Source organism: Xiphias gladius, chromosome 13, assembly GCF_016859285.1.
Source record: "Xiphias gladius isolate SHS-SW01 ecotype Sanya breed wild chromosome 13, ASM1685928v1, whole genome shotgun sequence".
NCBI classification, from domain to species: domain Eukaryota; kingdom Metazoa; phylum Chordata; class Actinopteri; order Istiophoriformes; family Xiphiidae; genus Xiphias; species Xiphias gladius.
Genome location: NC_053412.1, coordinates 2,881,949 through 2,907,113, shown reverse-complemented (window position 1 = coordinate 2,907,113; position 25,165 = coordinate 2,881,949). Strand labels below are relative to the sequence as shown.

The following is a 25,165-nucleotide window of genomic DNA, read 5'->3' as shown; positions in this document are numbered from 1 at the left end:
TAATAGCATGAAATTTCAGGATTATCTATATACATATTGAAAATGTATCAGAAATATTTGGACTGTCTATTTTTCTTAAATATGTAAGGTAATGCTTGTAGCTTTTTTTTGTTTATTTTACTATCTTATACTAGAAAAAAATAGTTAATTCAGTGAGCTGTAGACAAATTGCAACCATTTTTGATGTTTTTCTCTATTTTTTCTTTTTTTTTTTTCTTTTTTACAGTTAGAACTGTATTGGTGATTGGAATTTCCAGCACCGTCTGTGGTCAGTCATTAAGTCAAGTTGATATCATGGAACAACGATGTACCACTGAAAGTCCATGTGTAGCACCTGTTAGAGAGCTCAGATCGCATCAAGGCGGAACGGACAAAGTCTCCGAAGGCTTTGAGGACGTTCTTGGGCCGACACATTCAATGTTATCTGGATATTTTCCTCCTCTTAGGCTTGGGGAGCTTCACCTGACGATCCCTCGACGGGATCTGATGGCAGACGGACAGGAAGAAACGCGACGGTGAAGGCAGGACAGTTAGGTGGAGCGAAAGCAATCCTTCGCGAGGAGAAAAATGATTTAAAATCAATCTCTCTCCGAGATCAAGAAAGGTGTAAATACTCACTGTGCCTGACATCTTATCCAGCTCACTCATGGCCTCGTGGATAGCAGCTTCCAAGTGATTATTCAGTTTCCCCTGTCTGTTGGACAACATTACATTTTACATTATTTATATCTAAGCCGATGCAACCAAGCGGGAATTCACACGTTTCTGCTCTGGGGCATTTGGTTGCTGCAGGGACCAAAACTATGTTTCAGAAAACAATCCTTAACCGCTTGTTTACTGCACAGAACTAAGGCAAGACAGGTGTGTCAATCTTTGGTTTTCTCCACATGTTGAAGGGTTATGCGTGGGCCTGTGGTAAGAGCGACAGTTTAGAGGGTTGTGTTATTTTCTTAGCATTTCCAAAACCAAAACACAAGAGCAATCATGTAGGAAATAGAGAAAAATGTCCATCGAGTGTGGCCTTGTAAAAGTGTTTATTGAAGCAACAATGTAACATGTCGGGCAGGCATACTTACTTCAGGCCTCTTTTGGCAGCTCGGTCAAGTGCCTCCAAGTCGTGAGTTAGTGTTTTTAGCTTCTCTGGCTCTACCTGTATGGAGACCAGAGAAAACATCTGAGTACATTCAAGACTGTTCAGTAGCAGATTGAGGATTTTCCTACCAACCAAAATGATGCTGATCATCAGTTTGTCAAACCTACCAGTTAATTTGGCCGGCACCATGAGTAAGACCTTCTCTATTCTGAAATTCTGATTTGGCAGGTAAAATGGTGTGTGTTTTACCACTTTGGCCAGCGGACAAAATCTCATTTCTTTCTGACTTTTCAGAAAGTTGCAATAAATTCCCATCTGAGGTAAACTTCGTTACAGTTAAATAAAACTTATCTCTCATCTTGACTTTCTGGCAACGACCGTCTTAAAAGACTCTACAAAAGTTTAGGTATGGCTTCAAAGGGAACATTGCCGGCCGGTAAGTTTGTAAAGTGTACAAGCCAGTGAAATCCGCCGTCACTTTGCAGCCCTATATAGTCCAAAAATTCAAGTGGGCTTGTAAAATGATGACAGGTGGTCACAGACTGGTTTCTCACCTTGGCCTGCTCCCGCAGCTGCATAGCAGCGCTGTGCACTTGTTCGTCCCCGGCCAGCTTGGCAGGCCAGGGTGGGAAGCCCTTCAGCTGGCCCCAGACCAGCTCTCCCATGTTGAAGGTCCTGGACCGGTAGTGAAGCAGCTCTGAGGAGGGAGAGTCTGGCTGCCGCAGGTCCTCCTCGCTGCTCAGGCTCTTTGTGTCCGAGGGGCTGGGCGCCATACCGTTGAAGTGGCCGTTGTAGTGGCTGTAGTCTTTGGCTGTGGCCAGGGGTCCCTCCAGGCTAGTGGAGGAGCTGGGCGACTGGTCGTCCCCCGTCAACTCCTGCCGCGGGGGGCCCAGGACTTCTCCGTAACCCCGGGTGTTGAAGTGGGGGGTGCCGCCGTTGATATGGGCGCAGCGTTCCACTGTCTGCTCCAGACGCTCCTTGTAGTTCGCAGGTGTCCGGCTGCAGTTGTTGAAGCGATAGCCATCATCGAGAAAGGCCTTATCGTGGGCCATGGCCAGGCCATGATCGTTGGACCCCTCAGTGGGGCAAGGGGGGGCGGGAGCCAAGCTGGCGGGTCGCTCCATGCAGGGACTACTCCTCACTTGGGTAGAACACTCCAGAAACTCCTCGCCACCCCAGGCGCTGTTGTTGCTGTGACCGTCGAAACCTCCCCCGTGCTGCGTCTCCCCATCCCACTGCCCCCTGGGAGTCCCACGGCCAGGAGAACGGAAGTATTCGTTGGCCTCAGGGCCGTCTGGAGTGCTCTTACCTGGATCCATGTTCTTCTGACCCCGTCCTGGCCTCACCTGCCTCGGCCTGGTTTGCTGGGGTAACGCTTCCCCTTCCTGGTGCCCGTGCAGGACTGCACTGACTGCTTGGGGGAGGTTGACAGGCTCCCCTATGGAGGCAGTGAAGGCACTCATGGCGCTGAGGGCAGGCACCGGACTCGCCTGTGTGGTCCCGCTCACTGTGGTGGTAATGGTAACATGCATGCCCTTGCTGGCCGCGTCCACCACAGCTCTGTAGATGGCATCGACCGACTCTGGGCCTCCACCGGGGCCTCTGTCAGAGCCAGGGGTACCCGTTGGAAGACCCTCCCCCTGGGGCTGTTGCCCCTCCACGAACTGTGAGTGCTGCAACAACCCCTGCTGTGGAGACAACAGCAAGGTCACAACATGATGAAAAATGAAACTATCTGAAGTCCTACAGAGATCGAAAGGTAACTCAGCGTCCCACCTGGTAGTTCTGGTAGAGGCAGGCCATGGAGCTAGCGTTGGCAATGTTGCTGTCTGTGTAGGGTGGGTTGTCCGAAAAGTGCTGCTGGCCCTGGTAGGCTGGGTGGGAGACCACCCCCTGCTGCATGCCCTGGTGGACCTGCTGCTGGTACATCTGACCTCCACCGGTGTTGACATGTGGCTGCAGGCCTCCCACGCCACAGCCAAGGGATGACGGGTTTCCTGCAAAACCAGTGGCGCGTAAAAGTCAAATGGATGTCAATGCAGCACCCCTGTACCTTTAAAATAGTGAAGCTGACATTAGAGAGCAAAGGAAAGTTTGAACTGTTCTCACCCAATTAAATACAATGAATTAAAGCGGTCAGTGATCCCTGTGCCTGAAAGTAGTGACATTGCAGGGAATAAGGTCTGAAATTACAATGATCAGAATATTAGGTATTTCTTTAATTGTGTTTATTTTCATGAACCTCACATTTAAGGAAAAAGATCAATACAGACATAGACTACTGTTATTACCTATTAGGATTCTCATGTCACAGCAACAATTTGACTTTTCCAACACCCGTAGCAGTTATCTGGAGAAAAATGAACTACATTTTTTGGAAAACATCTCCCATACTTCAAAATTTGTTACATCACAAACTCCCTGAAAGAATCAATTTTAAACATTTAAAAACAAAAAAATGTTTGTCAAAAAAAACCAGTTCCTTTACTTAGTGATCACTTCAGTACATCATCCAAATACGACAGCAGTCAAACTGTTTAACATCCCTTTTTGGTGGAAAAAGTACGTTTCATTTGACTTGAATCCATTGGTTTCTCACAAGTTGGGAATTTGTTTGTGGTGGTCTACCTAACTTGGAATTATTTAGTTATTTTTTTCCCAACTTGATATAACAGCACACCAGTGCACAATTCGAGCAGACTTTGCATTATCAACTGCATTTCTATTTAGGCTTTTGCAAGCGGTACACTCTATAAAAATACAAAAACATCAGAAAAATCTTGTAGTGTGGAAGCCAATCTATTTGGGTGGGTGGCCTAAATAAATTCAAACTTCGGTAACCAATTTGCACACAGGTTTTTTTTTTTTTTTTTTAATGGATTTACATCTCTGACTGTGAACATGATGCAATTAGAATTTTCAGAGAAACAGTTGTGTCTTTTACTCCAAGCTGGTGCCACTGTACCTTTTTCCAGTACTAGTAGTCAATGAAATACTCTGGTCTGCTGAGCAGTTGGGTGGAATTTATACCTTTTCAGATTGACTGCGCCCACCAGAAAATGAATGGCAAAGCTGAGTAAGCGTTTCTCAACAGAGACTTTTACAATAAAAGAAAAAAGTTCCACATTAACAATCTGTCGCTCCCAAAACTAACAGACAGACACGCTGCTCGATGGTTGGCATAGACACACAAACAAGGACAAAACATGTCCAAAATATATAAAAGGCCACAAACGTATCAATGAATGAAGAGAAGGCCCAGCAGCAATGTTATGCAGCCAAAGCCAAAGCAGATACAAAATCTCAGAGGCCTTACGCTGTGTTTTGTGTGTGTGTGTGTGTGTCGATGAGTGGCAACTGGAGCAGCTGGTGCGATGCTACGTAGCTGAAGGGCAGCTGTGTGTGTTCTCCATTTTTTTCTCCTCTTGTCTTTCTTCCCCTCTCTCCTCTCTAACGCTAAGAGCCATGACTCGGCCAACCCCCTCCCCCTTCCTCCCCACATCCTCCGCTACTGCTATGATATAGTGACGGCTGTTGCCGAGGGAGGTTGCCATGGGAACCGAGTGATGATTGGTGGTGCTGTCTGCTGCCAGGAAGCTTGTTGGGGGATTGGGTGGGTGGATGAGGGGGGTTACAAGGGTCGGGTGGTGTGATTTTAGCTTGCTGGGGGATGGGGGGGGCGGTCAGCTGGGTGGTAGGGGGTCTTGGGGGGTTTACAATGAACTTTGGGGTATTTGTTGATGGAAAGGGTGGAGGGGGGGTGTTCAAAGCTTGCTAGCTGTCTAGAAACAGATGGTTAGGGGCTAATGCTAAGAAGCCACTGACTAGGCCACTTTCAAAGAGCTTTCAGTGCTCTTAAGATCCCAAACATGTCATCCAAATTAGCTTTGAGTAAGTGAAAATCTACGTAGCTACTCAGCAGCACAACATCTGCCATTTGGTGACAAAATATTCTTTTATCCCAAGAGCCTCTGACTGCTTATGTGCTTTTCCCACCAGGGACCCTGGACAGCTGAATGACCTTTTTCAGGAGCTGAGTTGAGTTAATTTGCTATATTGGTCATCAGTGAGATTCAAAAAGGTTTCTTTTTTATTTTAAAAAAGCCCTGATGAATACTGGACAACTAGAGCCACTGCAGAGCACTGTTTTGTTGACAGAGTCCCCTAAATGTCTGTATAACCTGTTTTAAAATCATGACACGAGGATGTACATGAATGAGCACATTTATGCCGACAGTAGAGGGTAGCAATAGCTAGTGGCGGTAATGTAATATAAATGGTAGCAAAGCAAAAATAACAAAGTAGGAGCATAAGGCTGCAAGACAGTGTGAACTATGCAGGTTTTAGGAAAAGCTTTTGAAATTGAGGTAAGAAATTCATTCAACATGTTTGTTATGCCTTAACGATACTGTGCGTTTTGCCTGAAAAATATTGAATTTAAACACAAAAACATGATTACTCACAATGACAACTCTGCACAGTATCTTTAATCTCCAAAAAAGTCAAAGTCTTTATCTTATAATGCTTATACAAAGGAGACAAGTGAGCAGGTTTCACCCTTGTGAGGGCGTATGTGGCAGATGTTTGGCATTTCACTTGATAAGTGACTAAAACAAGTAACAGATTATCAACAGACAACAGAACACACACGGTTGTCTGTACCCCAGCAATGGCACTTAGCAGTAACAAGGTCCATTGCGCCAAAAGGTTTAGCCATTGAAAATTTTTTGAAAAACGCAAAAAAAAAATTGATTAGCGGCTACATAACCCTGAGTGAGAATAAGAAACAGACATAACAAGCAACAGGAGGACGCAACAGGTTGCCTCTCTTCCTCCTCAGAGTTTAACTCCATATGGTGTTGAGTCAGATGTGTCTGCATGGTGGTTCAATTATAATGACATATTAACATTGCCATGGCTGTATTTACAAACAACTTCAGACACATCAATCTTTGTTTCATTTTTTAACTTATGAAATCCAAAATAAGGCCAGAGCTTAGATTAAAGTAGGCAGGTTCCTACTTTAACAGGTGTGTCCTTATTTTTCATGTTTTTTTTGTTGTTGTTTTTTCTAGTTCTACCTCACATTTGCGTAATCATAAACACGGATATGGAATATGTTTAATCCCAGCACTTTAGGCATTGAATACAGAAAAAATACAAACTACAAACCACAAATATGTTGATTAAAATGATTGTTGCCGGAGTCATTATGAGGATATCAAAAATGTAAATATAAAAAAATACAATTTGAAACAACTTTTTTCCGCCCATTCCTACGCCACTGGCAACAAACGTCATGCTCTACCCTCCTGACCCACACAGGACCACCTGAATTTCAATGACTTGACTTACGAGAAATACTGAAAAACAAGGCATCTGCTGATAAGAACAGGTGGCCTGCAGCAGACCTTGGTGATATCTCCATTATAAACCATATGAGGACACACAGACGCATGATGAATACATAAACTCATAGCCCAGTCCCGCAGCAGGCAGGGAAGGGGAAAAAAAAGAAAAAAGATCTAGGTCTTTTCAGGTCTTTCAAAACAAACACTAACATGAATGTGCGTACATACACACACAAAAAAAAACAAAAAAAAAAAAACCTGTATAGTCGCACACAAAGTCATTCATACGCAGACAAATAAATAGAAGCACACACACACACACACACACACACACTGTAATACACAAGTAGTCACAGACATGCACACACAGTTATTCAAACACACACACAGGCCAAAACCCTCATCAAAGGCTTCACTCTGGTCTCTATTCAGGGTCCATCGTTACTATAGCGACCAGCTAGCTGGGAGACGCTCTTAAGAGCGCCCTATCTGGGCTGCTTCCCTTAAAGCGTGATGCAGATCCCATTTCCATCTTCTTACACCATTGACTGATGCTAGCATACAAATAAAACAAAGAGAAACACTGGCTGACTGACAATTAGCTGAGCTTCCAAAGATGAGGGGCCTGCTCATTAGCTCAAAGATACTGAAGGAGCCAGACTGTCTAGGCTCAGGGCCTATCACCTAAATCCTTTGGTTTTGGTTCACTCATAACCATAGAAACCACATCTTCATCCAACCAGTAGCTTATCACGAAGAAGGGAGGGGGATACGCACTCATTAACTGCACAGGACATCAACACCATCCTCCAGCAAGAGGGTGGTCAGTCACTTTGAATTGTCACCAAACCAACTACCATTTCTAGGATTATTTCTATAAATGGGGCTAGGGGGATTATTACGGTAGCTGTTAAGTATTTAAATCTACTAGCTGAGTGGATGAGTTGAGGAGATTCATTAATACAATCATTAATAATCAGACGTTATTAATGCAATTCTGCAATTCCAACAGCCGATAATTGTGGGTACCGCCATGACTGTAATCACTGTCATGCTCACATTATAAAATAATTGGAATTATTTTAGCGATGAAACTCAAATGTCAGAAACACGTCTTGTCTAGAAAATACAGACAATAATGCAATGCATTATAAAATGAATGCTGTGGCCATTTTGCCCTGAGTAACTAGTAAGATGAGTCATGTTGATTTTAATGATAGCATTTTTAGCCATCATTCCATCCATATCAGCAGAACTGATGTACTGTAGTGCTGATGTCTCACCTGTATCAGTAATGGTCTGTGTACAGCTTCCATCACCACCTCCATGTGGCATCACCACCATGTTAGTCCGCCCCATACCGTGAAGGAGGTTCTGTTTTGAGGGATGAGGGCCAGGATGAGATAGTGGTGGGGGGTTAGTGTTGGGGCGTCCCAGCGGCATGCCATCAGGGCCCACCGGTCCACCTCCTGGCCCCATTGGCCCACAGTTACCCATGGAGGAGGCCTGCATTTGGGCCATCATGTCAGGGAACTGGCCTGGACGTGAGCCCAGATGGCTCCCAGAAGTGTCAATGTTCTGGCAGTGCTGCATGGCATCTCCTGGACCCCGCAGCCTCTGCTGCGCAAGGAGGTTCTGCTGAGGGCCACCAGGAACCATGCTCGTGCTGTCGTTGTAGTGCAGCTGTGCAGCTCCTTGAGGACCCTGTCCTGGGCCTGGGCTAAGACCTGGACGATGACTGTTCCCAGCCAGGTTGTGGGAGCTCTGGCAGCTCATGGACTGGAGAAGCTGGGCCATGGAGGTGTTTGGGGGAAGGTTTCCAAGTCGGCCCACTTTTCGCAGCTGCTCAGTGGCACTGGGCCCTGACATGTGGGGACCTCCCATGCCTGATTTGTTAAGCATGTTATAGACCATATTGTTACTGTTGTCGTGGTTTACAGGAGCGCTGCCAGATGACTGCTTCCGTTTGCGCATGGGGTCCCTCTGCTGGGCCATAAGCTTGTCTCTAAGAGCCGCCCGACCACTCTGGCCCTCAGGAGTGTTGAGCAGGATGGTGGAGTTTGGCGGGAGCATGGGGTTTAAAGTGCTGTGTCCCTCCATGCCTCGAGGGCCACTCATAGAGCCAGGGTGCCCACCACCCCCACTATTACCTCCGCCACCTGCCCCCATGCCTGTAATACCAACTCCACCACCAGCCATGCCAGCAGTGCTGTTGCCAGCAACGCTGAGTTTGTTTTGATTTGCTAGCTGTGCTTTGGCTGCGGCTGACAACAGACTGCTGGCAGGGAAGGAAGCGGCATTCTGTTGGTTGAGGATCTGGTTTAGGGGCATCCCCAGGAGTCCTGGGTGGCCCTTCTGGGAAGCGCTGGGGGTTGCCAGAGAAGAGGATGACGAGGAGGACGAGGTGGGTGAGTACATGGGGTTGCCGTGCTGCTGGGTGCCAATCGAGTTTCCCATCCCGGGCAGCAGCTGGGAGTCTTTGTACTGATGGAGTGGGTCTGTTTTATGGGTGGAGGGGCTGGAGGGCATGGCTGGCCTGGGGGATCCCATTGCCGACCTGGGGGAACGAGGAGGAACCTTCATGGTGCTGCATGGTGCCTGGTGCCCAGAGGGCATTGCAAAGTTCCCATGATCAGAGGAGGTGGAGGATGAGCGTGAGCGATGAGGGGAGGCCTCCATTCTCCCAAGGGAAGGCCCGGCCATGTGGACAGGAGAAGTGACAGGGGAGGGGGACATGGAGGAAGCCGGACCACCCTGTTGAGTCCTCTGAACATGGCCACCATGCCCCACAGGCCCAGGCTTCACTGTGGGTAAAGGTAAGTTACTTGGCAAGGGAACAATGGCGGGAGGGGGTATGTTTACATTCATCATTGGTACCTGAGAGTGGATGTTAGGCTGGAAGTTGGAGGGGTTTGGGGCATTGGTGGGGGGCTGGCTGACTGGTTTGCTGGGGATGGGGTCCAGGATGCCTAAGGGGTCTTTTTCGGAGGTCAACTGCCTTTTCTGAAGGGCACAGGATGGTGGTATGGATGGAGGGGGCGGCACGGGATGCACAGGGGGCTGTGTTTTATGGTGAAACGCTGCACGGGGCATATCCATACCAGGGGGGAAGTTCCCCCGTGGCATGTTCATGTTCATGACAGGACTTTTGGCAGTGGCCGTCGGGGAGAGGGGTGTGCTAGTCCTCCCTGTCATGGCACAGGATGGCTGGCCCGCAGGGGAGCCATGGAGCATCACACTGGGTGGGGAAAGAGGCGTCCTAGTATTCCCATGGATGGAGGCTGAGCCGGGACTGCCGGCTCCTGGAAAACCACATGGATTTGTCCTTGGAAAGCCCTCAGGGCTGCCCAGGGTGTCTGCACTAGGAGACTGTGAGCCATCTCCATACAGCTTAGCACTGGAAGGAGGTGGGCTCAGCATTCCTCCAAACCCAGCCCGGTAAGGGGATTTGGGGCCTGGCTCCCCACTGCCCAGCCTCTGTGCCCTGGGGTACCCAGAGTAGAGCTCGGGCTGCTGGGCTCCACCCATCTCCTGGGGTGGATACAGCCTCTGCTGCTGTTGTCCAGCTACCATAATCATCTTGAAAGGACTCTTGCAGTCAGGACCAACAGCATTGGGCAGGCCATCGTGGGGTTTAGTCCTTATTGCTCGTTGAGTCGTGGAATGCGCGGCAACCACAGATGATGTACCTTGAAGCCAAACAAAGCGCATTTTAGTTAAATCAATACCAACACCTTGGACAAAATATTAGGCAGGGCAGGAAAATCACTATCTACAGTGGCCACAGTGGCTGGTGACCCATAAGAATGACCAACTAGTTAATATCAGTACTTTGCCAAAGTGCTTGATCTCTGGAACAAGAAAGGCTAAGTATGTTAACTGATAAGAAACATTTAAACATTTAACCCTAAATTCAATTTACTCATGATTTCTAAAAAAAAAAGGCTTGAAAACCACAAATCACTTGCTATATTGACTGGAATGTGTCATCAGTGAGAACTTTCAAATCAACATTCAAGAGATTTCCTACCAAACTGTAAAATTTCACCAACAGTTGGCTGGTTGCTAGTGTTTGTTTCAGAAGAAAAACATACTAAGTTATTGCAGACAGCAGTAGCCAGCAACCGGCTTACTGCTGCATATTTTACTTGTGGAAACGTTGATTTTTGAGTTCAACTGAATTGAAAAAACTGTATTTATATGTAGGCATACCTCCACCTGGACTGGTCAGCATCAGAGGTGGGTGATTCCCCATGCTCTTGTGCAACGTAGCCACGGCCAGAAGCTTCCTCTTGTGAATGCAGAGTTTGGTGACATCGTCGTCTGCTTTCACATCCTCTGCTGTCCTCTGCTTGACAGATGCCCCTGGGTCGAAGTTGAACACCTGAGATTTTGAATTTTAAAAAATTATCACTGTGGACATGTACTCATTTGGCTGCAAAGACCATCCCATAATTTATGGCATCTGACTTAAAAACGTCTCAAAATATCTTCATGTTTCATTCTTTGCAGATGAAAAGCACTGAATGTTGTATGCATAACAAGTTGAAGGGGAACCCATTGGATGTGAACCAGAACATTTTAAATGGGATTTCTACAGGGTAAAGGAAAAGCGATTCAGGTCCAAGTCAAAATCTTCAATTATGTATCAACATTCCTGTTTAAATGATCCATTCAGGTGGTCAAAACACACAGAGAAAGATGGAAACAGTTGTATAAAATTATCACTGCATGTTCTGGCTTTTAAATCATATAAATCATAATTCATTCAAGTGAAAAGGTGAATTTATCCAGTGATAAGATAACAGTAAGCTTCTTATTATAGGTTTGTGACTAATCCAAGCAACTACAAGGATGCTGTGGGTCCAGGACAAGGGGGGCATGGTTCAGTTATAATGTTACAGAGACACTGAATATCATGTAAATTACAGCAAGGTGTACCGGCCCACTGTATTTTCCTCACACTTGTCTTGTCAAAGAGTGCAGACGGTAACGTACATAAACTCAGATAAACAGAGACGGCGATGCGCCCGAGCACCACATCTTAGGATACTTAGTTTTATACACACTTTAAGTCTCATAGCAGCAAAGAATCAAATCCCCCCCCTTTTTTTTTAAACATTTAAGTGTCACAGAGTGCGTCATATATACAGAGAAAAAGGTCAAACCAACAACAGTATTAAACCATTATATCAAATTGATGTTTTGACATTTTTTATCACTATCCAGTTCACTGAGGACAATTTAAGGGGCACGTTGAAGACTGGAGGGAGGAGAATGTTTTGAGATTGGTGGGGTTTACGTTTTCTTTATTAAAACATCAATAATCGAGCAGAGAAGCCAACATTTTCACAGATGAGATGAGCTTCTAGAATGATAATCGGTCAGATTACTCCATGTAATGTGATACAGTGGATGCTTCAAAACACCCCGACATTTGTAGACTGGTCCTTCACAGAGATCGGTGGAAGTGCTCAGTGTGACTTTATTTCATACATCCTGAGCATATGAAATGGGAATGGAGAAGTGGATTATGCTGCAGGAGTGGTTTGAGAGCTTTGTCTGGACATTTTAATACTTTTTTCCCACCGTGAAAACTGGTCACTATTCGAATTCATGGAAACTGACATTAATTCAAGCGGACCACAGCTACTGTGGTCCATGGAGGACAAAACTACTAACTTTTTACAGCCACCTTTCAAGCAGTAAGGGGTGTCTTTTTGATACTCGTAAGACAATTTCAACAAAAACAAAAGCCTCACTTTAACAATAGCCTGTCAGAAGTTGTTTTCACCTTGGTTTGACTAGAGTGACACCATTTCCCCCTCGCAGACATGCTTACTTCCTCCTCATTCCTTCCTCTATCTCCTTCCCTCCTTTCTAGCTGCGGTCCTGAATGTCAAATATGTAATGTATCGTATCTTGAGGCCAAGACACGTCAAGAGCTTATTGTCTGCTCTGAATTAAAATATCATGTAGTCTGAAGAGGTATTTGGCTAACACTCATTCTCAGTGATTTTGAGCAAGTGCACATTTCTTGATCACCAACATCATCACATCTGCTCTGGACACCAGTCAATTTTTACAAGCAATTACAGAATGAAACAAACAGTGGCCATTGAGTTCTTGCAAAAAAGTTAAAATGTCAAAATTAACAAATCTTGAGATTGTGCAGGGCTTATGGAATGTATGATATGAAATATGTATAATATGAAATTAAATGTTTTCCCATTTGTGTTCACTTTGTACTGAAATGGATCAATCAAATGTATGAAATAGCTTGAGACTCACGCAAAGTATGCAGAATACGACCGAGCAGTAAAAACCGCAGCACAAGCATGCATGCAGTGTCTTCCCTGACCTTTACTTCTCCTCCAAGAGTAACTATGAGGAAATGTACTCAAATAACAAAAATCTCTTCCTTACAATGTGACTTAAGTAGACCTGAACAAGCAGGAACTAAACCGAAATCCTGCCTGACGACATCTCCTACTGCATAATTTAAATGATATGTGGTTCACATCTTTAACTTCTTACTTCACTATTACCTGACAGCGAACAGCTGATTAATAAAGCTAGTTATTAAAGCGATTACCGAGAACGAAATGTCAGGTACAGAAATACCACTTGCTCATATGTGTTTAGATTTGATTAACTGTTTTTGGTCCATTTGGGGGCCTTGCTTCGCTGTCATTCTTGAACAGCATTTTAATTTCCTTTGCAGGCTGTGGCTTCCACCTTCATCTTTAATCGCGCTGTATTCTGGAGCCAAGTTAAGAGGCGGCTGTAAAATCAACAAACATAAAATTACCTTGTGGAGGATGAGTGGGCACTCCAGGCCGCATTTGCAGGTTCCATCTGTCAGCAGGTAGGTCTTCACCTGCTCCAAGCTGGACAGCACTGAGCCACTGGGACTGCACACAGGAAAAAACGTTATGCTGAGGGCAGACTTCCGCAGGTGTAGCTCCAGAGCAAAAATACTCCTTCTATGATATCATATGATGCAGCACTGAACCTCCTGAAAACTGATAAAATTTTGCACTAAAGTGAACATTTTTATGCAACATTATGCAAATACGTAATGCTCCCACCACAATTTTATTCCTGACTCACCTGAAAAAAAGAAACCACTGAACACTGAAATGCTCCACTGACAGACATACAAATGATTTTTTACATGGGTTAGCAGCTCCTTGAGGCAGCTTTTGCTGCAGGTTTTTCAGGCTTGCAACCATGAAATCAAATAGTAATATTCTCCCACTCCACAGTGCTACAGCATAGCAAAATTCTTTTATCCATATGAATTAAAAACATTTTCAGTACCTGTGTGCCACATTGGTAGGGGACAACAGTGACTGTACATATCATTTTGAAAAAAGATCTCCAAACTCATCCAGTTTATCATAAGATCAATAAATCACTCTAACTCTAGCACTAATGAATATTTAAATATGGAGGCAGCAGCTGGTAAATGTAACGTTCAGCTTGGACATATCATTATCCCTAATCTTCTGCAGCCATTTTATCTTTTTTTTGGTTGTGTGTGTGTGTGATTTTTTTTTTTTTTTTTTTGTAAAGACAGGGAGACACTTTTTTGCTGGTTTGTGAAAAATAAACATGATCAAAATAAACCAAACAATGTACCACTTATATCATTTTGTTTTGTTTTGTTTTTTTTTGGGGGGGGGGGGTTGCCCAATGACAGTGAAACTAGGAATATTGAAGGACTAAAGGTAAAAAATAGAAATGTGATTGGGAGGTCACAGCTGCAGTAAAATAGTTTTAACCCCGTGAGAAATGAAACGCTTTGCGCCCAAAAGTGTTGGGGAAAACCTGAAAAATATCTCCAGTGAAACATTTCAAACTTGCAACCAATGAAAGAACAGTATGTACCATTTGTCCATCAAACACATTCACTGATAAGTTGACTAAACAACCAGTGACTGAATCATCAGTCACAGCTGCTGTGAAAATATCTACTGTGAGTAGTCTGTAGTTGCACATCCCTGAAGCAAATGCACACTTTTAATGTTAAGAATATGAGCAAATACAAGTGTGCGGTGACAGTATCAGGCCACGGTCACAGAAGTAGACAGGATTCTTTCCAACACCCAAAATAAACCTGACACCAGCCAACTGCTTTAGTTCATTGTGGCTGGTAAATACACTTGCTGGTGTTCATATGCCAGGAAGGACACCAACTTCAAGTCTAAATGATACAGTGACTGGTAAAGCATCCCACTCATTCGTCAAAGTCCCTGTAGCACCAGCTGCGTTGATTTTGTAAACGAATGACTGGTTTCTTAAAAGGATGCAATAGGTTTGTGAAATTTGATGGCCACATCCAAAATTTACTAGAATTTATTTTCCCGTCAGAGAAAACATATTGGCTGACACTTAACCTCTTCCACAGGACAACATATTCTGATAACAGCAACCCCCAAAAGTCAAGTACAGTAAATAGTAAATATAGTAAATTATAGTAAAGACTTTTCATACCTGGAAGCTGCCATGTATAACTAGTTTTCTACTGCAGCTTCACCTGAGCAGTTAGGAGAATAACCACGACTCCTCACAGTGAGAAACAACATTAAAAAAAGCCACCATGTTTCTGTTCACCTCCTGCAGAGCCAATCAATTAGAGGAACTCTATCCATCTGTAGCAAGTAAACAAACCTGTTGGTGCTCTTTGATTTTAAAGGATCTGACACCAAAAGCTGATGTTTACCAGTAATATATCAGATCAATGACATTTATACTATTAAACTCATCTACCTTTGGCCACACTAAAGATGAAACAGTTAGTTGATAAATCTGGCAATAATCTTTTAAGTCCTTTACTGTGCATAAATGTGGAACAATCTCTGGTTCTGGCTTGTCAGATGTGATGATTTGCTTCTTCTCTCTCTTTAACATTTTAAATTGACAAATTTACTAATCTGATTACATCAAAACAGTGTAAAGTCATTAAGGGATGTCCAACTTTACATAGCTTTTAAATTCCGTTTAATTGAATGGGCACATATTGGCATACTATATTCAGATACAGCAGTTTCAAATTGTCAGATTTTGTCAAAAAAAAAAAGTTAAAAATTTTGTCTCATTTCCTAATTTTCTGGGTCAAAAGAGCCTCACCAAGTGCTAAAAAGTTGGTCGAAAAATATCGTAACTAAAACGATTACTCGATTAGTTGATTAACAGAGAATGCATCTGCAACACCTTGATTACTGATGAACCCTTTCAATCGGACAATGGCAAAACAATGCATAGTCATAAGGGAAACAAAGAAAGATATATATCTTATTTTTTTTTTTACATTCTTTCCAGGTGGCTTTGTTGGCACGGCCATATTCAGATACAGTTTGCCATTTTTGTTGAATTTATCAAAACAGGTCAAAATTTTGTGTGATTTCCATATTTTCTTTATCAAAACCTTGTGGTTTAGGAGCACAAAACCGTTACAGCCTCGGTAAGTGGTGCCCACGAGCGTTGAAAATATTAGATCTGAAATGATTAGTTGATTAACATAAAACATAGCTGTAACAATTCTGATAACCGATGAACCGATCCAAGCAGAAATGCCATTTTCTGACTGGTAATGCATATGCTTTGAGTAAGTTCAAGTCGATCCAGAGGCAGCTCCATTGTGTAAATTCTTTCACTATTTCTTGACATTTTGTAGACCAAATAATTAATATAAAATAATCATCCTTGTTTCAGCCCTATTATACACCTGAATAAAATCAATTTAACAATCAAAATGAGTCCACAAATGCAACCTACAGTCCATATAATAGGTGCTTTTTCATTCAGTGTTGTAGTTTTATTTTCTCTTCAACTTTCGTGTTATGTCTGCTAGTTCTTGGGAAATTTTTCTTAAATTCAAGCCTCACCAAGTGCCCGGAACTGACCAAAATATGGTGACCTTCTTATCAAGCTGCACCTTGTTCAACGACAATCCCAAAGTACCGTAGTTTTTAAGGGAATAGACTGTTTACAATTTATCTCGTATATTGTTCCCATGTAGCACACTTGTCTGCTGTCAAATCTCTGATGGTTTGATGAAGTCATTGATTAATTTTTGTTACCTTATGTATACAACCCCTCCGCCGTGCTCCGCCTTACGCTGCCACCCAATGGGGACCTGGACAGGGACAGCCTGCCTCTCATCTCCTGTCTCACAGTCCTTTCCGCCATTCATTGCTCCACTGGTTTTACGCTCGACGCCTTAGAGGTATATATATCAGACATCAACCAGTGTCTTCGCAATGCATGTCATGTTCGTCTTCCAAAGCCGTGGTGGAGGTGGTGGTGGGAGGGTTGAGGAGATGGGTAGGCCTGCAGGATTATGCTTCAGCGTGGGACTCTACTCTCAGGTGGAGCTGATGGGGTGGTGGATGAGTGGGTGGTCGGGTAGGGTGAGGCAAGCTCACGGCAGACCCTACCCTTTGAACTGCTTCATGGCTACAGTGCTGAACTGCCCATGGACTTCCATTACTGCATCTTGTCATTCAGAGCCATCCGACTCGGGAAGATGACGGTTGAAACGGTAAGGATCAGGGGTTGGCGTGCGCTGTGCTTTCGAAGGAAAGTCCTTTATCACTAGCTTTTTACCATTTGTCTTCTGCCGCCCACAATACTGTCCCTCAGTTGGACAAGTAGAATATGTTCAACATATTGGTTCCCAAACAGTTGGGTAGTGGTATTCCCATGATTCCTGTGATGGCAGAAACAGAAGGGAATTAACGGTCAATGCAATCCATTTTCTTTGCAAGAGAGCAAATCCAAAATTTTACCTGCTATTTTACCTGGGAACAAACTACATACTTACCATATTTAAATGATATTAAAAGCCCCTTAAATTTCTGACACCATCTTTCATTTAAAACCAATTATTTCCATTGTCCTACTGAAAGGCTAAATACAAAATTATTGTTGGAAAAGCTACAATGACTGAGATATACCAGACATCTTAAAAAGGATCCAAAGTCACAACAACATTGTCTAGCATTAATGGGTTATCAGTGCTGTCTAGCAACATTAAGAGGCAATAAAAATTTGATCCCTTTGTTATTTAATCTTAATACTGGTCAGTCTCTTGCCGGCCACCACACGTTTGGACAATTACATTGATTTTGTCTGAATCAAGCCACTGATGCCTGTTCTGCCATTCCACTCAAAGTGACAGGCATTATTTATGTGAAAAAGGTAATTTTGATTTAATTGATCGATAATGAAAATGATTGTTAGTTGCAGCCTTAGCCATGGAGCTTTCTTTTCCCCCGGATAGGTCTGTATCACAGAATGGCTTTTGAATGCAAAAGCATGTAAAAAAAAAAAAAATACAACAAAAACTCAGCTTATCAGAATGGACAATATTGTAATTTCAAGTACAATTTAATATCGAAATATCTCCTGGGATGTCAAAATTAGGTTTATCTTGTCCTGATTATAATCCAAGTCCTTTAATACTATATCGTATCTACCGGGGACTAATCTGACAGATGTATTTTCCTTCCAATATGATCTATTAGACCAGTATCTACTCCAATAATGACCCGATTAAGCAGATCGGGTATCGGCCATGATAAGACCAATTCACATTCAGGTTATCTTTTTCATGAAAGTTATTTTTTCCCTCTCAATCTAATTCCACAACTCAGGGTATCCACTAATAACAACTGCCAATGAGATACAAGGGCTATTGTCCTTAAACTTAACATCTGTATACCCAACTGTGTGAAGGGATGGGTGCCGATAGCCAGTTCCACTTTGAATCTAGTTCCAAGTTGATAAAAACACCTGGATTTGTTAAGCTCTGCAGTCAGTGAATCCCTTACCAAGTTTTTCATTTGCTTTCTCTGTCTGAAACTACAGGTCACAGCAAAAAAAAAGACTGGTGAAGTATACTAATGTATGATTACTCTGCGACGTTGGGGTTAGGGCTGTTCCTTGCTCGCTGCTCACACCTTCGAAAGTCAATGAAACACCTGCAGAATCTAAACATTTGTGGGAAGAACAAATCCTTTGTTTGTTTATCTATCTACAGTCCAACATGTTAAAGTAAGAACTTATGTTATATTTGATAACTTGAGAAGTGTTACACTGTGTTCTGTGACCTGTCAGATTCTGTGAAAACATCAGTGATTTATTTAATTGATATTCACTGGACGATAAAGTAGAAGTAAGAGGTAGAATTTAGTTAATATTACTTTCACTGTGTTGTTTTCTTACTTTCGCTTCTGTGGCTTCTGCAGCTGAAGCACAGCCCCCTATGTGGAGCAAAATGAGTGAGGACAGGGTTAATGAATGTCACAGAGCAGTAACGAAATACTGAATAGTGATTAAAGCCCTACACCCTTCAGCACAGTAAAATCTCCATGGTTTAGGTTTGATAGTTAATTACCAGAGTTTCCATAAGTGTCAGTGTCATGCTTGTCTGGTAATTGGTCCCTTACTAACAATTAAAATGACCAATTGTGTTATTACATTTGTTACACAAAAAAAGTTGAAATTTGATTTGTTACTGCGTTGAGTGAAATAAAAATAGCACTTTTTTTTTTAAACTAACAGAAGTCTTCATTCCACGCCAAGCAAAGTATATAAAAAGATTTGATAAGCAGGAACAGGATTCTGGTTCCATAAAATGCTATTGAACCCCACCCCTAGCTCTGTGGAACTCAGCTGATATCCAATCAGCTTAATAAGGTTATTACAAGACCTGCTACCAATCCAGTGTATCAGACAAGTAGAAGTAAATCCGAAACAATTTAGAAAAGACACGTTCAGTGAAGATATTCATTCAGTCTGCTGGCCCGAGTTTATTTGTTCATAGTAGTCTGGAGTTCAATTGCTCGCAGTGCTTGGGGTGTTTGTTTTACATTTAACTATGAATCGAAACTGAACCACGATTTATATAGCCAAGAGATCACAGAAAATTACTTAATTGCCCCTAAATGGCAATTCTACCGATTTCCTCAGGTTGTCCCTTCCTATATCTTTTTATCTAATGGTACAAATATTGCATGCTTACAATGAAACTTCTTATCACCTATTTAGAGATTAGGACTGTGTCATAAAGAAATGTTTTCTTGTCAAAATACGACTCTATGGAAAGACTACAACAACAACAACAAAAAAAAAACATTCAATCTTTTTTTTTTTTTTTAAAAACACAGTATTATTGGCAGTTTTCCCTCTCTCTCTCAGACAGTGAATTTCAAACACTGGTAAAAGCTCTTCAAAGCTGGTAAATCGGGCTGAATTCAGTCCGTGAGTGATGGAGCTCTATGTAAAGCCTCCTCTCAGCCGCCAGTGCTGCTGACTCATAACTGCCCTGTGAGCTGCTGAGACCAAACCCAGTGACACTACCACAGAGGAAAAGAGGCAAGGAAGGCACTGCTAACCGTGGCACAGTAAAAAATGAAGCAGCAGTTAAATGTCTACTGTTTATCTGGAAATACGCAGCAGGGACAGTCGCGCCTCATCATCTCAGGAGAGGTGTGTAGTTCCATATCAGAGAAGCCACCACATCGTTAAAATCTAATTTCCCACAACTCCATGTTTGGAAAATGTAGAGGTAACAGAGAAAACATAATTTCTATTGTTGTGTTCACATTGGAGGAAAAAACAAATTATTTTCCTGACAAGTACTTAGTACAGCGTTGGTGTTTGAGAATGTCTGTGACAAATATTTCCCCTCTATCTTTAAGGTTTCTGTTTGGTATTTTGTCTTTTTTGTCGGGTTGTATTAGAAAAAAAAAAAAAGACAGGAAGGATAGATAGAGCATGGAGTAATGTACAGCAAAAGTCCTGGGCCAGATTCAAACACGGACATTTTGATGAAAAATCACATAGGTGCTTTAGCCAAAAGTTTTCATCATAACCTTTAGCAACCCCAACACTCCCTGACTGTACCACCTTGCTAAAGTAAAAGCATGAATCTAAGTCTCAACTTTACCATTCTACTGCCCATCTCTACCCGCCATTTCCTGACTCATAACTCAACAACTACCATGTATGAATTACATACGGTACTGTACTAATCTCCAACCTTTTACTGCAGGCTGATGTTTTTTTTAAGATTAAACTTTTGGCCTTTTCGAATTTATCTTTCACACCAAAAAGAAAGAGACAAACAGATGCAAGGAGAAAGGACAGGGAGGAGCAGAGAGGTGGTCAAACTCAGGATATTGTACATAAAAAAAAGTCCAGAAATGCAGCATGAATTCAATTATTCCTGCATTGGAAACATCTTAAGGTGCATTCTTTTTATTTAAGAGTGACACTCTAGGCTTTTGTGTGGTTGCTTTGAAGCTTGCAGCGATGAAGGTGGACCACCTAAAATTGTATTTTTTGTGGTGCATTACAGGTTACAACATAGCTTTGCCTACATAGGTAGCTGAGGCTATAGTTGATGTGCACCTCTTCGAAAAAGTAACTACACGTTGGGGGCTACAGCAGCTCAGATTGACTGTGATTCGCAAGCTCGGGATGTTTGCGTTTCATCCTGCAAGTTTCTGATGCCAGCAGAGATTGCTGATCACAAAGACAACGGAAGTTTAAGAAAGACTCTCAGGAACACGACCCTAGAAAAGCCATCTCAACTGCAAACCCTCTGCTCGCCATGACTGCCAGTCATCTTCTCGGTAAATGGATTAATGTAAACACAGTGATTGCACTGGTGTATTCTCCTATTCAGTCATGAGAGAAGCCAAAATACAAGTTACCTAGATGTAATTCCAGTTATATTTTCATATGCGTAGCCAACCATCACACCATATCGAAAAGCGAATGAAAAAATATAATTTAAGTACAATGTGGCTTGAACATGTACGATAAATCTGTCTAGTGTTGCAGGGGTGCCATCAGTGTGTAAACTCCAATGCTGAACTATAAATCAAAAGCTACGACGTAGTTCTTTCTTCAAATGAAATCCATGCATCCTTTTCAAGATTAACATCAATAAAATTGGACTTACCAATACAACAAATACACTGGCTATCTGTGAACTAGTGATTCTATAGCCTGTGGACTTTTTTGGCAGATTAAGACGATGAAAAGCTGATATATGTCAGCCTCATCGGGACACAAGGCATCAAATGTCATGCAAACTGTGTGTTAAGTGTCTAAATGGAGAATTTTTGTTCATGATGCCTAGTTGCAATGGCACCAGCAATATGAAAACTTGATTAAGTGACAGCCTGTTACTGCACAATTTAATACACAGAATTAAACAACTCACATGCAGAGCTCCACTGCAGCTCTTCAAAAGACAATGATTAGGTATGTAACATTTAAAAGGCTTCTTATGAAGAAGTATACTGCTGTTAAGTACACGTGCTATGCAGAACGGTGCATGGTGCTCATGTGGCAAAGAGCACGTTGAAATTAATACATTTTTGAATCCTTAGGAGTCTTGGATCCAACGATCCTTAAAATGAACACAAAAGATCTTGAAAATTAGTACTAATGGCAAATCTGAAGATGCATCACATATTAAGACACGTACATGAAAAACAAAAAAACAAAAAAACAAAAACAAATGTGATGAACTGACATTTTTTTTTAAAGCTTGATGAGTGCACATTGCTAACACATTATGCACTTGTGGATCACGTATGAGTTAAGTTAGGTGCCAAGAGAGTTGTAATAATTTTAAGACACTTTGCAATCACCGCCATAATAAAAGAGGGAAATAATTAAATGTCATCAATTATTGTGCAGCAGTTGAACACGATTTCAGTCCCTCTGTAGCATTTTGGTGCCAAAACCTGAAGATACCTGATCACATAACATCAGCCATTGATCCAGCTAGCTATCAAAAATGGAAAAAAAGGTTTTTGCCAAGAATTTGGCATGGAAAGAAATTTGGCAGTGGATCCTGAGTTTAATCCTATAATAAAATGCCTCCCCCCGTCCTCCTTTTGTCCTCAGCGTGTGCTGTTGTTGTTGTTGTTGTTGTCACCGTTTTGCCATCACAAACAACGCTTTGGAGAAATGCCCTTAATAAATGACAAAGGAGAGTAATGTGGAGCCTGACAACATAACTGCAGAGTCACTGATGTCTGTGATTAGAGACAAGACTGCAAAAACGGTGTGATCATCATACATTTCGTGGCACCTAGGAAGGTAAATCTGATCTATTGATAAGGTGAAAGTCGAAAAGTGAACAAAAATCTAAATAATTTTCAATTTTCCTCCCCAACATAACATTAAAGAAAAGATGCAACACCACTGGAAACATATTTTGTGGGGAAAGAACCAGTTTTGGCACAAAACTGCCTTGCATGTATTGGGAATTCTACACAGTTTGGACTCAATCCAGCTGCAAACTTCATACAAGCAGTGTGGAAGAAGAAGAGGACTCAGAAAAAGACATAAATACAGGCACCACTGGAGATTTACAGCAATGCGGTCACAGAAAGAAAGAAAAAAAATGTTTCAGATAAGAAATTATATCAAAATGACAAGTGGAACCAAAGCCAAAGGTTCATGAGTAACTGAATTTGCGGTCCATTAAGGATGGCAGCTTATGTGAATGAAAATGTTCTATTTTAATGTCCAAATTTTAAAGAATATGACCAGACAAAGTGGCTTGTGTGCATTTCATTATATGGCCAGGAAGCAGTTTTCTTTCTCTTATGATCTGGTATCATTTAAGTGGTTCTTTTTGTGATATTTGGCACATTTTATTATTTCAGAGTGAAATTAACACATCATAACAGCACTTTATTATTGCCTGTAACAAAGGGCTATCCAACCCACAATCACTTCTAATTGTCTTTACTCATCCTGACCAGAAAAAGACAAACTTTTTGAGTACTAGCTGGTCCAGCAGCTGGTAAACTTTACCCACCGACTCATGATGCAGATCAGTAACTGACTGCAGATTAACAACACAAAAGTTTGCTAGCATTTGGAAAGTAGTAAATTATCACCTAGGCCTGTACCAATGGGAAGCCTTAATTCTTCACTGATTGCCAAATGGACAAAGCTGATTAAAAGTAGTAACAGTGAGAGGACAGCATTTTTCAGAACTGTAAAATCAAGGGAACACAATCTCAGCCCGGTACGACCTTACGAGACATAGATAAAAATGTGTTGACCCTGAAAGTGCCACAGTGCAGTCCCGTCTCAATGTGATTTAAAGTCTGGTTAATTGGTCACACACTTAACTCTATGTTTATCCAGATAAAGCCTGTATTTAGAGCCAGCTGATATAGATAGACAGGTTACACAAAGAATCAAACATGATCTCACATGCATTCAACGGACCATTTATGGTCAGATTTCTGCTCGCATTTGATTTTTATCTGTTTGACTGCGTTTAAAAAGAAAAATATACATTTGTGTCCCGCCACACAACTAAATTAGAGGCTTGCGGTGCTATTATTCCCACCTTGAATACGGCTAGTGTCTGAAAGGTTTGTCATGTAACAGCCACAAGTGAACAGGGTCTGTCATATGTTGTCAAATAAAGCAAGAGCTGAGGACAGGTAGCAATGCCTGCACAAAGCATGTACAGTGTGTGGAGCACGATAAATAGGAATGGGACACAAGCTGTGAAACACCAAAAAGGCAGAGCAAACTGTCCTGGTCTTCCCTCACTGAACCACAAGATATCTACCACTGCTCTTTTAGTAACTACCTAGATTAAAGCCATTAATTCTCAACCTAGCATTTAAATCTTGCTGTAAACCCACGGAGTTGGCTAAGGCTAGCTTTAGGGGAAATTAGCCATATTGCCCTGCAGCAGCCTTCAAAGTTGACAGCTTCACAAGTTGCCTAGCTAGATGACAAGACTTGTCCCCCTAAACTGGAGAACATGACAGCCAGCTTTTGCACATTACCAAAGCAACCATAGGTGCCTATACGTTAGGTAACAGCTAATTAGCCTGGTGAACATTAGCCAGTCTGCCCATCAACTGTGCCAAGTGTTGCTTTAATATTTTTTTCTAGCGACAACCGTGTGGCATTAAAGGTTGTTTAGTTTATCACCGGGTGAGACGTGCAGCTCAAGCTCCACCGTCTGCGGGCCTCCGCGTTAAAAAGTGACCGTGTCAACAAGCGAAATCAGTCCTGTCTGACTGGGCTTTTTGATGCATTGGACAGAGCATCTGAACTAGCTGGGGGTTAGCTTGCCAAGCGTCAGCTGTCTAGCTGCCGTTAGTTAGCTAGCCAGCTAGCTTGTTGTAACGAAAATGAATTAGAGGGCGAGCTCGGGTACGCTAATAACATTTTAGCATTTAATTGGCGAACCGTAACTGGGGCCGCGCACGTTGTGGACCCGCAGTCCAGATTCCGACCTCAAATTGTCGAAGTAAAAAGCAGCTAGGCCCGCGTTGGGGTTTCGAGCCAAGGGGCCAGGCAAGGCCAGGGCCAGGCCGAGTTAGCACGGGCTAGCCTAGCATGCTAGCTAACAGCCGTGCAAACCCGTTGCGTTCGCAGAGAGAGAGAGAGAGAGCGAAGAAGAAGAAGAAGAAGAGAGAGAGAGAGAGAGACGCTTTTCAGGCACTAACGTTTCTGTCTGCGTCAAATCAAACCGTAAACTGTCCGTTCTTACCCGGGCATCCCGGCGAATGCGTACCGGTGCTCACACAGTGAAATGAGCGAGCAACAGTGCGTTTCTGACTTTAGGGAAAATAAGAATAAGGAGCCTACCCATTAGTTCTCTTGCCTCTGCTGGTTCTCCTACACTGGGATATTGGAAATGATGGAG

The 25,165-nt window shown here is 42.7% G+C and overlaps 1 protein-coding gene across 1 annotated transcript; it reads right to left on the bottom strand.

Moving 5' to 3' along the window:
• Window positions 1-268: 268 nt before the first annotated feature.
• On the bottom strand, window positions 269-25,165 carry LOC120798286 (methyl-CpG-binding domain protein 5-like). The gene is made up of 10 exons (XM_040142477.1): window positions 25,108-25,165; window positions 16,533-17,161; window positions 13,256-13,358; window positions 10,657-10,828; window positions 7,728-10,133; window positions 2,870-3,090; window positions 1,648-2,781; window positions 1,077-1,150; window positions 619-694; window positions 269-483 (listed from the first exon to the last, which is right to left on the bottom strand). Exons 2-10 carry the CDS (start codon window positions 16,643-16,645, stop codon window positions 421-423), a joined length of 4,362 nt encoding a protein of 1,453 aa, XP_039998411.1. The 5' UTR covers window positions 16,646-17,161; window positions 25,108-25,165; the 3' UTR covers window positions 269-420.

Bases quoted from the DNA above. Each gene is read 5' to 3' on its own strand.
- LOC120798286 (XM_040142477.1), bottom strand. From the start codon at position 16,645: ATGAATGGCGGAAAGGACTGTGAGACAGGAGATGAGAGGCAGGCTGTC. The intron at 13,359-16,532 runs GTAACAAAAATT...TCCTGTGTGCAG, and splicing joins GGAGGGGTTGTATACATAAG to TCCCAGTGGCTCAGTGCTGT. The intron at 3,091-7,727 runs GTGAGACATCAG...CTGGTTTTGCAG, and splicing joins ACAGACCATTACTGATACAG to GAAACCCGTCATCCCTTGGC.